Source organism: Thalassophryne amazonica, chromosome 14 (assembly GCF_902500255.1).
Source record: "Thalassophryne amazonica chromosome 14, fThaAma1.1, whole genome shotgun sequence".
Classification (NCBI taxonomy): domain Eukaryota; kingdom Metazoa; phylum Chordata; class Actinopteri; order Batrachoidiformes; family Batrachoididae; genus Thalassophryne; species Thalassophryne amazonica.
In genome coordinates this window covers 44087414-44102804 of record NC_047116.1, presented here as the reverse complement: position 1 = coordinate 44102804, position 15391 = coordinate 44087414, and the positions used below count along the sequence as shown (strand labels likewise).

The 15391-nt window shown below is 39.7% G+C and overlaps 1 protein-coding gene across 2 annotated transcripts; it reads left to right on the top strand.

Moving 5' to 3' along the window:
• The first annotated feature begins 293 nt into the window (after positions 1 to 293).
• stx19 (syntaxin 19) lies at positions 294 to 15027 on the top strand. Of its 2 annotated transcripts, none has more exons than XM_034186843.1 (5): positions 294 to 467; positions 7554 to 7770; positions 8003 to 8239; positions 12248 to 12460; positions 14078 to 15027. In XM_034186843.1, exons 1-5 carry the CDS (start codon positions 454 to 456, stop codon positions 14312 to 14314), a joined length of 918 nt encoding a protein of 305 aa, XP_034042734.1. In that variant the 5' UTR covers positions 294 to 453; the 3' UTR covers positions 14315 to 15027. The 2 variants fall into 2 exon arrangements, with proteins under 2 accessions (XP_034042734.1, XP_034042733.1); XM_034186842.1 differs by having other exon boundaries at positions 7503 to 7770.
• The last annotated feature ends 364 nt before the right edge of the window (positions 15028 to 15391 follow it).

The window sequence follows — 15391 nt, the reverse complement described above, 5'->3', positions numbered from 1 at the left end:
GTGAGACACCAAACCTCAGCAATGTACACGACACTTTTACTCTGTTCTACTTTCCCCTCCTAGAACCATCTCTGGGGTAGGCTTTAAAAGTTCTCAGTACTTCCCAAGCCTCCTCCTCTGTCTCATTTACTTAATTATGTCACTGCTCATTTCTTCAGTTAAGCAAATAAAGCTGCTCCCTGTTGCATTCCTATTGGCTGTGTCCAAGACAACCTCAAAAGCAGGGGAGGTGCCTGAGAGCGGTTCTACCACACTTCCTCAACAACATCTACTTTTCCTGCTTGTGCGTGTAACTGTCCCCACAAAGAGCAGGCAGCACAGCTGTTAGACAAACCTGGAGCTTACATTTGATGAAATTGCTCTGAATATGACCTGATGGAGTTAAAATTGTATGATCTTAAACTGGATTACATCCGTGGTATACTGGAATACTCAACAATGAGGCTGTAATGGATGAGTAATACAAGGTAAATGCACTTATCTTTTGATTTCAGACTGAAGGGTTGAGTGACTGTGTAAGTACTGATGTAATTAGAAGGGGAGTCAATCGAATTTGACTGATTAAGGCAAATTATTCCACAAAGTTGGACCAATACTAGCAGTATGAATAAAACATAATAATACTAATAGGAATTAGACTGCATCCCAAGACCGCACAACACATGATGGTGCAAAATGTTTGATCATTTCCAAAAGAGTGTGCACAACCATTTAGTATTTTTTTTTATTTATTTTAGTTAGTAACAAAACCTTACGGCCTTCTCTTGCATTCACACGAGGCCAGTGAAAGCTGGCCAATGTATATGTGGTGTGATCTTACTTCATAGTTGTAGGTAAAATTCTAGCAAGTATTCCGGATTATGACATCAATACTCCTTGTGATTGATATGCTGGAAAATAAACATGAGGCACAAAAGCACAAATCAGTGTTTTGGTATTAGCCATAGACTGGATAGGTCAACTCAATGAAAGATGTCCAACTTAAGATGGTCAGTCTTAATCATTGTTTCACAATGATGAATATCATAGTCAGCTAGTGATAATGTTACGTTATCATAAATGTGTCTGTTAGCTTGGGAAACACAATCATCTCAAGCTTCTCAGAGTTCAAAAGTAAAAAAAAAAAAATAGAAAACATGCAGTATTTCATTGCATCCAAACAAGTCTCGAACTTCAGGATGTGAGAGGTGTGAGCTACATAAACTGGCATGGAAAGTTGTCTGCGATCAGAATAGCAAGTCAATTCAAGTCTGGGTGCCTGCAATGGCATAGTACTTTGTAGCATCATGACAGCACGAAAACCAGGAAAACCCCCTTGGGTCCTGGATGGAAAACACTCAGGCAGACAATCAGTACGTCTCCACATATCTAAAACATCCATCTATCTACTGCAGACAGGTGAAGTGTAGGCATCGCCTTGACCTTCCCCAGCCACTGGGGTCCTAAACATTCAGGCACTCATGCGCTATATTATGCACAGAGAAACATATCACATGGCCAAAATATGGAAACTGACGCTGCCTCAACAGTGCAAGTAATACTCCTCTTCCTAGTTATCCCCCAGTAACCACTCATTTCACACAAAGTCAGTCATTCCAGCAGTCCAAGGAGCTTATGAAGAGACCCTGTGCCTAAGACGTCCAGTCGTCGCCTCAGCATAACAGTGAAAGTCAATCCAATGGCTATGTATAATTTGAATAAGAACTGCTACAACAAACAAAGTACATGAAGGAAGACTAGCAGTGGGTCGACAACAGAACCCTGAGGTTCTCCTACACAGTAAAACCACCAGTGTTAGTTTAACACTGACAGTGAACATTAGTTTTACACTGGTGATTTTACTGTGTACTTATGTGGAAAATGTAGTCTTAACAAAAATAAGTCAAACATTTGACATATGTTACAATTATGTATGTTATAATTCATTCAGAAATCTTAATGTTGACTTTTGATATCTTAATTATGAATAAATCAAATGTTGCCTTTGTTCATCATTTTTTAAAAGCAATTCCATAAATGTTTGCTTTTTATGTAATTTTTTTTAGGTCAGGATAAGGGTGGATGGGGCTATAGATGTGAGTTTATTATAAAAACAATTACACAATAAAACCCAAAACAAAGTCAAATAAATTTACTGCAATAGTATTTTCATTTTTATTTCATAACCAAAGAACCAGAGTGTACTGTACAATGTGTCAAAGTAAAACATTCGCAAACAAATACTGCTGTTGTTCCACCTGCATAAAGAATGTCAACACAATATTCCTTTAAGTAACATGAGGACACAGGAGCAGATACAAAACATGTTGGCTTGTTTAACCCTCTCTGGCTCAAATTAAGTTTTACTAACAGGAAAATTCAGATATTTAGCTGTTGCAAATCTGCAGCGCCTGCCTTGAGAGGGTTAAGACAGCAAAACCTTCATTCACAGAAAGACAATGCCCCATTTTCAGACCTTGCACCACCGGAGAATGCCGTCCTAAATCCACTAAGCATTTTTTTTGTTTTAACAGCCGGCATGGGTCTCTGAGGCATGCAGGGGAAGGATGGATTAAGATTAACCCACAGAACAAGAGAGTCTTAATTTGTTGAGCTCTGAGACATCTATAAGCATAGCTCCCATGCTTACAGTGTGCAACAGAAGTGTGCATGACTCTGTGCAATACCACTTGCAGTTAATGTCAAACAAGTCATAGTTGTATTTCCAGTGAATAGCTGCAAAATGACTAAGTTGGCAGGATGAATTCTTCCTATTATAATTAATCAATGCCAAATACTTTGGAAAGACTATATTAACACACAAAGTAGAAAACCAAAACCAATATAAGTAGCTATGTCTTTTAATATAAAACTAGCTGGCTACCTGCCCCAGGGCAGGTTTGATTCAAAAACTTCATCTTCACCAACAAAGCTATCACCTCCGATCCATCCCGGATTCAAGAGAAGTGCTGCATTAAAAAGAGACAGCTGCTATTGGTACTACAACTACGACTACTACTGTTACTTGCAAAAATGAACAAAACAGAAAATTATAACACCATCCTTTTAACACACTTGCCAATGACTATGCAGCACAAAAGTGTCTCTCCCCTTAACTACTACTAGTACTAGTACTACTACTACTAAAGCTACTATTATTACTAAATTGATCAGTAGTCTATGCCACTCCCTGTATGTTAAAGTATAAATGTGTGCGAAGTTTGGCTCAGTTCTGAGGTGCTGTTTGAACAGGAGAGGGACACACACACACACACACATCCTACACCATCCACAGTCTACACTCTTAGTATGTAGACAATTAAGTCGTGTTTTTTTAACTAGAATAGTCAGGTGGTGGATGCAACAGTTTCAAAGTAAACAAAATATCTCGAGTTCATGTCAAGCAGTCATTATAAATTACAAATGTTGTGGCACTGTTTGGTAATTTTGTGTGGAGTGGTAAGCCCTCAAAACTGAGTGATGGTTCAAGAACCAGACGAGTGAGGGAAGCCACCAAGACACCCCTGAGTGGCACAAATAAAAACTTGTTTCAAATGAACATGTGGAACTTTAGCAGGAGTTTGTAAAAAAACAAAAAAAAAACAAAAACAAAAAACATTGGATGTACTTGAGCAGAGAATTCATTTGTTTTTTCATTCATTCATTTTCTGTCACTTATCCTGGTCCAGGTTTTGGTGGCAGCAGAGCAAGCAGCTCCACCCACACTTCCCTATGCCCTGCCAAGTCCTCTTATGCTTTCCAGGGAATCTTGAGATGTTCTCAAACCAACTGGAAAATATAATCCTGCCCATGTGTCCTGGGTTTTCCCAATTGGACGTGCCTGGAAGTTCTCCTTGTTGTTTAAGTCCATGTCACAATGAAAGTGTCATTGGTCAGGCACTAGAATAAAAAGGCAGTCATTTGCTTAAATTACTATCACTTTTTAAAACTGAGTTTGTCATGTATTGTGTTTTGTCCTATTATCTGCCATGTTTAGTTTAGGTCTACGTTTCATTTTGTTCTGATTTTATGCTGTTTGGGTTTTGTTTTTTTGTTATTTGTTTTATTATTATTATTTGTTACATTTCAGATTGTTTTGTTTGTTACTTTTCTGGCTGGGTGTTTCCTGCTTGGGTTTTTTCTGTCCCCATTTCTCTTGTCTGTCTGTCTTGGAGCTTGGTGGGGGGCGCACACTCTGTTTGGGCCACACTCTGTTCTGGATCTTTCCACAGTGTTTCCAATCTGCAGCTCATCACTAGGTTTATTTAAGCCCCACTGGTTGTACTGTTTTTTTTGTTTGTTTGTTTTTTTTTGCCTGATCATTGTGCCTTGTGCCTTCGCTTCTAGCTCTGTTCATTGTGTTGTCCTGCTGCCATGTTGTGTTTAGACCACCTGCCTGTTTATACCGTTCATGCCTTTGCCTGATGATTTTGATCTGTTTGCTTCTCTTGAACTGCTTCTCTGTGTACCGGACCTCACTAATCATTTCAGTAAATGCCTCTTTGAACCAGAGCTTCTGTGTCGAGTCCCGCATTTGTCTCCAACCATCTCTGTCCAACAAATATGATAGCGTTTGCCTTAAATAAAATTTAAATTAGCTGTCATACTGTTAGTATTTTACCAATGATTGTTTTAAACAAGCTCTCAGGGATGTGCACTGACTTGGAAATGTTGTTGCATACTTGTGCAGACCAACTTTTGTTGCATTGAGTTTCTACTATAGGCCCTGTATTTTCAAAGGTTATTTATTTATTTTTTATTGTTCTTAAGATGAAACACTTTGCTTCTCAACTCAGAAATCATGGCGTGCACACACACACACACACACACACACAATCAGTACAAATGAGGTCTTTCCTGTTTGAATTCCAACCAAAATAACACAGCCTTTGATTCAAAATGCAAGATTTCTCCAGATTAGCAGTATTCACCACTTACCACAATCTACTGTTTTCAAAAGTTTACATGTAGTTCCTCACTCACTCACTCACTCACTCACTCATCTTCAATTGTTTACTCCATAAGGGTCACGGGGGGCTGGAGCCTATCCCAGCAGTCATAGGGCATGAGGTGGGGTAAACCCTGGACAGGACGCTAGTCTGTCACAGGGCCACAAACAAACACATTCATGCCCGCACGCACACCTATGGACAATTTAAGGTTTCCAATCCATCTAATCTGCGTGTCTTTGGATGTGAGAGGAAGCCGGAGGACCCAGAGAGAACCCACTCAAACACAGGGAGAACTTGCAAACTCCACACAGAAAGGCCACAGATGGGAATCGAACACGTGACCTTCTTGCTGTGAGGCAACAGTGCTAACCACTAATACACCGTGCTGTCCTCACCTAACCTGCATGTCTGGCAAACATGCAAACTCCACACAGAAAGGCCACAGGTAAGAATCGATCCCGTGACCTCCTTGCTGTGAGGCTGCACTCTTTTGCTCAATCACTTTCAGATATTTTTTTTTTACATGCCCAATAAGGAATATGTGGTTGAATGCATGTAAGTCATTAAAATCACTCGGAAAAAAAAAGTGATTGTGTTCTTCACATTTAATGGTTTGCCTGATATTTAATTCAGCTTTTGTACTCAATAACATTGTTGAATCTGAAAACAACAAACATTTTAAAATATTGCAACAGTGTTGATGACTCCTTTTTTACTCCAATGCACTAGCAACTTAGTAAACAATGTTGAATATGTGCTTGTGCATTTTTTCATTTTATTTGTGTTGTTCTCTGTTTTTGCAGGTGCATTTTTATCCAGACCAATTTTCTGATATACTTGTCTGTGATAACTTGACTTATCTAGTTTTGGCTTTTTTTTTTATGTGTGTGCTGCACAAACAGTGAGTTCTCATGGGAAAATAAGATGACAATAGTCTGGCTGGTATTTTCAATAAGCTTTAGGCTCATTTATCTTATGCTGTTTTTGTAGAATTTAAAATACATCTTCTCTTAAAGCTGAGTGCAGAAATGAGTCAAAGGTTATGCTCACATCATGCCAGTCAAGTTAGGCTTGTATCTCACTGGGCTGCGACAGTCTGTGAACAGTATCCATGAGGAAATTTGTGCAGTTTGGCACAAGGATCCCAGCCATTCACTGTCTCCTCACCTCAGTCATCACTCACCTCACAGGACATCACTTTTCCATATTTTGTTATTTTACAACCTTATTCCTAAATGAAGTAAACACATTTTATCCCTCATAATACCACTCACAACACCCCATAATGACAATATGACAAAAGTTCCTCCAAACGTGACGCCTGGCATTCAGACCAATGTTTTCATTCATTGTCTCATCAGACCAGAGAATTTTGTTTCTCATGGTCTGAGAATCCTTCAGGTGTCTTTTGGCAAATCCAGCCGGGCTGCCATGTGCCTTTTACTAAGGTGTGGCTTCCATCTGGCCAGTCTACCATATACAGGACTGATTGGTAGATTGGTGCAGAGATGGCTGTCCTTCTGGAAAAATCTCCTCTCTCCACGGAGGAATGCTGGAGCTCTCACAGGGTGACCATTGGTCACAGCCCTGACCCTTCTCCCCCGATCACTCAGTTTAGACAGGCGGCCGGCTCAAGGAAGAGTCCCGGTGGATCTGAACTGTTTCCATTTATGAATGATGGTGGCCACTGTGTGCGTTTGGGCCTTCAAAGCAACAGAAATGTTTCCGTACCCTTCCCCAGATTTGTCCCTCAAGGCTGTCTCAGAGGTCGACAGATAATTCCTTTGACTTCATGCTTGGTTTGTGCTCTGACATGCACTGTCATATGTGGGACCTTATATGTAGACAGGTGTGTGCCTTTCCAATCATGTCCAATCATGTAAAAACATATGAATGAAATCCATATAGTTTTTGAAAAAAATAAAAAGGACCTATACTTTATTGACAGACCTCGTAGATAATAAAAAAAGAACTCGCTGCCTGTCTTTCTTCAACATGGCCAGATACCATATATTTCTGATCATTCTTGTTTAAAAATGTCACAAATATCGATAATTTCCAAACATTTTCTTGATAGCTTTAAAAGGAATGATTAGACAGGCTTTGGAACAGATCAATAACCCATAGTTAAATACGGTGAGACTTCAGTTCCGACCCGGTCTCACGGCAAGTCGTGATTCAGCAAAGTATACATTAGTACATACAAATTTGTATACATTAATGTATACAAAGTATACATTACTCTATTGGTTCATGATATTGTGACAAAAAGAGCCTCAGTTTCGTCACGGCAGCGGGAATTCATTCTAATTCATTCCGTGATGGCTGCACAAAAATAAAAGTGAAGCGGGGGGGGGGTATGTTTAGGGTGGGGGAAAAGAGTAAGATTAGGTTATGGTTAAGGTTGGGGTCGGAGGTAAGAGTAGGGTTAGGAATAGTGAGTTCAAAAAAACCTCATCACGAAAATTTGACTCATTTCATCACAGGAGTATGAAAAAAAAAAAACGTGAGACTGGGCTGCCAGTTCACACATACAACACTTTAAAGTTTCATGTTATTTCCTATTTACAGTTTTGGAATCAGCATTGACGAAAACTGTGTATTGTGGAATCCTTGTGGTAGACATCCCACAATGAAAGACCGATTGGCAGAGCTACAGCAGAAGGCTCGGGAGTCAACAAATGAGAATGCCAACCCGTTCTTGAATGTCCATGATGACTCAGAAGGGGTGAAGGTGATAACACCACAGGCTGTAGTGTTTGAAGAAGAGCCAGTCATTGAGAACTTCCTGTCCAGCATTCAACAGATCCAAGATGATATCACATCACTGGAGACAGAAGTAAGTTGACTTAGTGGACTTTTTCACATCTTCACTTCCATAGTCTTATGAAACATTTATTAACCTTGTTTCAGCACTGAAGGAACATTGCATTACAACATTCCTCATGATGTGTCATAAAATTCTAAACCTGACTAAGACAAACAAAAATTCTGTTTGTATTGGCAAAGAAAAAAGTTCCTGCTGCTCATTGATGGTAAAATCAAATATTTTCCACCCTCAACACTTACAGGTACAATTATTCAGCCAGCAACAAAAGAGCCTGGTGGCAACTATGCGTCGCTTCAGCGTGATGAAGAAGGAGAGCAGCATAACCAGGGACATCAAACTCCAGGCCGAAAGTCTTCATAGACGCTTAGACACACTTTGTAAACAGGTACAAAAGACTGAGGAGCAGCAGGGAGCTACCGCTGTTACATCAAGAATCCAACGCTCCCAACATGCAGCACTATATCGCAAATTCCAACAAGTAAGAAACCCCTTCATGTATGCATCCTTCTTCAAAAAATACACACTGAAGACCAACAAAGTGCACTCGTGCCAGGCATCCTCCGCCGCAAATTTGTACCATGGCATTCAACTGGCTTAGTGTTGGCTTGATCACTGAAGTATGTCTTTACGGTTCTAATACTTTATTTTAAAAAAGCAATGAGCTGTTGTGTTGAATTTATCACTTTCTCACAGTGGGATTTGGATAAATAGGATATTGGTAGTTTTGCTTTTCAAAGTTAAAGCTGAAAAGTTGAGAATTTATGTGCACATGATGTGTGTTTGTGGCTGATTGGTTAGAGTAGACATATAAAAAAGATCATGCTGATAGCAACCAAGAAAAAAACAAGCAAACGTTCTGGGTAGTGATGGCAAAATAAGGCTTCATGAAGCATTTGTTGTTGTTGTTTTTTTTTTTCTGAGACCAGTAGAATGCAGTCTATCTCTCTTTTTTTTAAAAAGGGGGCGGGGGGGCGGGTTCAAAGAACACTGCACTGCTGATGGTTTCATTTGGCTATCATCAGGGCTGCAACCTGCTCTCACGGCAAGTCGTGATTCAGCAGCACGAAATATACATTAATCTATTGGTTTGTGATATTGTGATGAAAAGCGCCTCATTTTCGTCACGGCAGCACAAATTCATTCTAATTCATTCCATGATGGCTGCACAAAATTAAAAGTGCATTGGGTCGGGGTGGTTAAGGTTAGGGTTGGGGGTAGGAGTAGTGTTAGTAATAGTGAGTTTAAAAAAACCCTGTCACGAAAATTTGACTCATTTCGTGACGGGAGCATGAAAAAAAAATGTGAGACTGGGCTGAGTGCTAGGGTATAATAAATTACAATAATCAATATGCTGTTCAGTACATTAGACAGTCAGAAGAGGGTCATGAAGAATCTTTAACTCAAACTTTTCTGCACAACCATCATTTGGAATGTCTAATTCAAATTAGAAGAAAATCAAACACATTTTGTTCAAGTTACAATTTCCAAGAAAAATGGATGGTCTTTATTGGGCCTTGGTGAAACATTTTGAAATTCAGACTATTCAGAGATGTACATATTTTAGATGTCCAGTTCAAATTAGGGGAAAATCTAAGAGTAGCTGACGTACAGACAGATGGATGGAATGTATTTCTATGTCCCATTTCTGGGCTAATGGATAGTGAGGGATGAAAAGACATTCATTCAAGGCCTGTTGCATTTGTGACTGCGTTCTTTCTGTCAGTACCCAAAGATCATGACCACAGGTGCGGAGAGCGGTGTTTATATCATGGATGAGTGGATCCTTGTCATTTTATTGGTGCATTGTATATGTCACATTACATGGATTAATTCATCCTATTTGTGTTGCATTGCATTTAGAGTGCAGCTTGGTTCCATTTAGAGAGCAAATTTGGTTCCATCCGTTTGGTACCATTGCACTCTGCACACACACGCACGTGTGCATGTCCTTGTGGACACGCACACACGTGCTCATGCACACGTGCTCGTGCACGCACATGTACAACCCCAGTTCCAATGAAGTTGGGATGTTGTGTAAAATGTAAATAAAAACAGAATACAATGAATTGCAAATCCTCTTCAACCTATATTCAATTGAATACACCACAAAGACAAGATATTTAATGTTCAAACTGATAGACTTTATTGTTTTTGTGCAAATAATTGCTAATGATGAAATGGATGCCTGCAACACGTTTCAAAAAAGCTGGGACAGTGGTGTGTTTACCACTGTGTTACATCACCATTCCTTCTGACAACACTCAATAAGCATTTGGGCACTGAGCACACTAATTGTTGAAGCTTTGTAGGTGGAATTCTTTCCCATTCTTGCTTAATGTATGACTTCAGTTGTTCAACAGTCTGGAGTCTCTGTTGTCATATTTTGCGTTTCATAATGTGACACATTTTCAAAGGGCGACAGGTCTGGACTGCAGGCAGGCCAGTCTAGTACCCGCACTCATTTACTACGAAGCCACGCTCTTGTAACACGTACAGAATGTGGCTTGGCATTGTCTTGCTGAAATAAGCAGGGACGTCCCTGAAAAAGACGTTGCTTGCATGGCAGCATGTGTTTCTCCAAAACCTGATTGTACCTTTCATCATTGATGGTGCCATCACAGATGTGTAAGTTGCCCATGCCATGGACAACTTACACACCCCCACACCATCACAGATGCTGGCTTTTGAACTTTGCGCTGGTAGCAATCTATTTTAGCTGTTATATAAAACAAATAACGAATGTTTTTACATTCTTTCAATGGAACTAATATTTAATTCGGTGAAAGCTGGAACATACCACTCAACGAGGCTTTCACCTTATGAAATATTTGTACCATTGAACTCATAAACATTTGTATAATATTGACTGGTAAATCACCTGCTGCCTCAAATCTTTCTTGACTATGACTTGGTGGATGGGTGGGGCCCTGGCGAAGGAAGTACTTGTTATATTTTTGGAAAGGTTTGAGCCTTAATGGTGATCTTGGACTTTGAGATGTTTGATCTTGATTTTAAGATAAAAGTAAACAGCAATCCTGATCAGAGTTCAGTGATCAAGTCATGTATGAGTCAAGAGGCTCTGTTGTGTGCAGCTCAGTCTCATGTTTTTTTTTTTTTTTTCATGTTCCCGTCACGAAATGAGTAAAATTTTCGTGACAGGGTTTTTTTTTAACTCACTAATATTACTCCTATCCCCAACCCTAACCTTAACCATAACCGAACCCTACTCCTTCCCCGAACCCTAACCATAACCACCCGACACCCCCCCGCTTCACTTTTAATTTCATGCAGCCATCACAGAATGAATTAGAATGAATTTGTGCTGCCGTGATGAGAATGAAGCGCTTTTCGTCACAATATCACAAACCTATATATTAATGTATATTTCATGCTGCTGAATCATGACTTGCCATTTGACCAGGTTGTTGTGTGAGCAGGATCAAAGGCCAGCAATGGATTAGGACAGCTTGGTAGTTTAGTGGTTAGCACTGTTGTCTCACACCAAGAAGATCCTGGGGTCACACTGCCCTGTGTGGAGTTTGCATGTTCTCCTCATGTTTGCATGGGTTCCCTCTGGATGTTCCGGCTTCATCCCACTTCCAAAGACATGAGGTTAGGTTAATTGCAGACTCTAAATTGACCATAGGTGTGACTGGGAGTGTGACTATATTTGTCTGTCTGTTTGCCCTGTGATGGACTAGCATCCTGTTTAGTGTGTAGCCGACCTTTTGCCCAGTGACCGCTGGGATAGAGTCCAACTCCACTGTGACCCTTAATTGAACTTAGCATGTATATAAAATGAATGATAGGGATCAAAGTTCAGTTTTCAGGTTCAAAGGTCAAATTAAAATTTAGAACTCAGGATCTAAGTTCAATGATCAGGATCAAAGGTCAGTAGGATCATGCATGACTGATCAGGATTAAAGGTGAGCATTCCAAATCAAAGCTTTGTCAATATTATCAATGGTCACTATCATCAATGATAGTCCAGTGATCAGGGTAAAAAATAAGCAATCAGATTCAAAGGTCAGGAGCACAAATAAAGATTAAAGTTGAGTGACCGGAACCAGATCAGGACTATATGCCAGGTGAGTAAACAGGATCAAGATCAGTGTTTAATTCCACTTTATTTATGCCATAGAAAATAACATATTTCAAACACACAGTATCTCAAGGCACTTTACATGGCAGGTCCAGAATGTACTCTGTACTGTATGATTTACAAAGATCATATGATAAAACTGCAACCTGTGTCCACCCGTAGGTGTACTTTGGTCCAGATCTTGGTGATGATCTAGATCTGGTGAAGAATAAAAGTATTTTCAGGAAGCAGTATAATGCACTAGGGTGGACTAAGTATTATAATATGGTTTGGGGCCAAACTTAAAGAGGACTGTTGAGCCTTGGTGGAGGTTTGTGTTCTACTGAATCCTCTAATAGTTTATTAATTTATACCATCATTTTCTCTCTTTCTATTTCTGATCAGGTAATGCGACAGTATAATGAAAGTATGCTGACCAAACAGGATCGCTGTAAGCACTTCATTATCCGGCAGCTGGAGGTATTAGGAAAGTCTGTGACGGAGGAGGAAGTGAACGAGATGGTGGCCACAGGAAAATGGGAGGTCTTCAATGAGAACCTGCTGACTGATGCCAGAATCACAAGGTCACAATTATCTGAGATTGAGCAAAGACACAAGGTGAGACAGCATCTCACAAAATATCAAAGTCTCCTCTACTGGTTCCACTTTTAGCCAACACTCCCAGTGTGGCAAAATCAAGTGTTAAAATTTTAGTCAGATAATTAACTGTTTAAGACAAATGCATAGTATCAGAGTTGATCATATCAGTGTCACTTCAATGGTATACAAATGTATACAGTCAGTACTATTGGGCTCCAAATGCGCCCTGCGTCATTACGCACAGCGATCACTGAAAGCAGACGGGGCAGACGGAGAGCCTCTGATGACAATCTCACATGCTCAAACAAAGAGTGTGTAGCTAGCAGTATTGCTTCACTAGTTTGCATGTGAATGTTACTGGATAACTCTGTTGCTTTTACCATGAAGACAAAAAATGCATAGGCCATTTTGTATATATTGTTCAAAATGTGCATTTGTGTTTATTGTTTGAACCTTTTTGTTATACAGTCTTTCACACAAGACCTCAAATTACCTTTATAAAGTGTCAAAACAGTTTATTACAGTTTGCTGTGTATTTTCAATAAATGTGTGTGGAAAATTATTTTCTGCTTTACTTTTTCCTTCCTTATTTTTGATTGTAAACCTGTATTGCACTTATAAAACACAACAAAAGCATATATATTATGAAAGCACAGGTTGTCCTGAAAAAAGAGACATAAAACTTGAATGTGGGATGCAGGGAGAGCTGTTAACAACAATAATAAAACATTTATGCCAGGCGAGTGAACTGTCCAAAAAATGCCTTCGGACCCCAGAGGGTTAATTGGAGTCCACCTGGGGTAAATTCAGTTGATAGGACATGATTTGGAAAGGCACACACCTGTCTACATATAAGGTCCCACAGTGGACAGGTCCCAGTGAGCACAGCGGTGTCCATCATGTGTACCACTTCATTATCACTTCACTATCAAGCTGGACGATTGGTCATGCAGCAGATAGAAGTTTCACAAAACTATGCACAGTTCCTCCAATTAAAGTCAAAAGAGCCAGTAACACCTTCAGAGTTGTCATGCATGTCTTGTGGCCTCTCTCAGTGGACTCCTTTTTACATTGTAACTCAATTTTTAGGAACTGTCTACTTCAGCCATATTTACCATACAGTAATCCTGTCTTTATTTATTATTCATTAATGTAACTGAAGTTCAAGTCATATTCAGTTATTCATCTCTTAGGCATTCATACCTAAAAATAAGTAAATAAATAAATACATAATTTTTGGTTTGTATTGTTAAAACCCATTGAATTAAAGCTAATGGTATGCAGTGCAAGCATACCTTTATTTCAACTCTATTTTTGTGGTGTACAGAGACAAAATTACCAGCATCAATGTCCAAATACTTATGGACATGCCTGTATTCCAAAGACTAACACTGCATGTATCAATAAGTTGGTTACTATTATAGATTTCACATTTTAACACTCTATAGGTATGACTCAGAACTGTTGAGTATTATCTAAACTCAGGAATTCTGTTAATTTTAATACCTTACTATTTAAAATAATGCAAAGACGTTTCCTGTGAACATAGTAAACCTAGATTGCTATTATTATCAGATGATATGACGTGCAATTCATGATCCAATTTATCATTCCTTGACTTTTCTCCACCAAAAGGAGCTGGTGAGTCTGGAGAACAACATGAAGGAGCTCAGGGATCTGTTCATGGACATATTCATGCTGGTGGAGGAGCAAGGAGCCTATATTGATCACATCCAGACCAATGTAGAGCGGACTCAGGATTATGTGGCTGTGTCCAACGAGAAGTTCAAGATGGCTGCCAGGTACAAGAAAAATAACCCACTTCGCCGGCTGTGCTGCTGCTGCTGCCCCCCCTGGAGATGTTGCTTGTAGACTCCCCAGAAATTCTTTGAAATGCACATTGAGGACATATTTAACTTTAATGACCATGCTTCCTTTCAAAAGTCTTGCAGTTCAGAGGAAGCAACACCGCATGTGAGTACAATAATAGGGAGGTGGCAGTACTCCAACCTACTGCAGCTTCTGAACACACCTACTGTCAAGACAGATTCACCATAGCATAGAAAGCAGTTAGGTGGAAAGGCCAGAATATGGTGTTTTGTTTCTTTCAAGGGGGTCTGAAACTATTGCAGTTGGAAGAGACAGTTCTCTGAGTGCTGCTCGCCAGCACGGCTGCTTATCGGAGACCTTCACTGTCATTTGACAAAGGTCACAAACAAGCAGAGTCGAATGCCATTGCTACGTCAGCAAGACTGATACTCCACACCAGTTATTAAAAGATCCACTTTTTTATAATGATCTGATACATGAAGTCTATTAAATGACCATTCTTTAATCACCACATTTACAAAGTCAGAAGAAACATACTCTCGAAGAGACTGTGAGTTGTTACGTGTCTGGTGAATTCATTTTAGGACGAAATTATGTTGAGCTTAAGAGGCAGGGTGGTTTGAAGTAACAAAACAAGATCGTATTCAGTGCTCGTAAAAGGGTGAGAGTCAAGCAAGATTTTGAATCATGAGCCTTGATCAAAATAAGTCATGACAGAAACAAAATCAAACAAACAAACAAAAAAACACTGTGCTCTCTTACACCCCATTCCAGAGGACACCGTTCTATTATGATCCCCCACAATCCAGAAAAAATGCAAAAGAAAAAAAGGGATGAGACAGCTTACTCTGGCATGCCTCTTATCGGGGTGGCTTATAAAGTGCAGACCTGGCAACTGGCTGGCTTATACCTGGCATTCCGATCAAAAATGAAAATAAAGCCATGTCCAACTGTGTTCTCAGCCAGAACTGCAACAAACATTACTTTTCCTTCAAATTTTTATCCTGATTGAGCACAATCAAGCAAGTATCAAGCTGTACTCACTTGCACTACCCTATTTAATAGTATTGCAGGAACCGCTTGAAAAGGGGCCTAATTTTTAAAGGACCAATCATGAAT

Excerpts from the sequence above, each read along its gene's own strand:
- stx19 (XM_034186842.1), top strand. Across the intron at positions 7,771-8,002 it reads TCACATCACTGGAGACAGAA|GTACAATTATTCAGCCAGCA; the intron begins GTAAGTTGACTT and ends CAACACTTACAG. Across the intron at positions 8,240-12,247 it reads TATATCGCAAATTCCAACAA|GTAATGCGACAGTATAATGA; the intron begins GTAAGAAACCCC and ends ATTTCTGATCAG.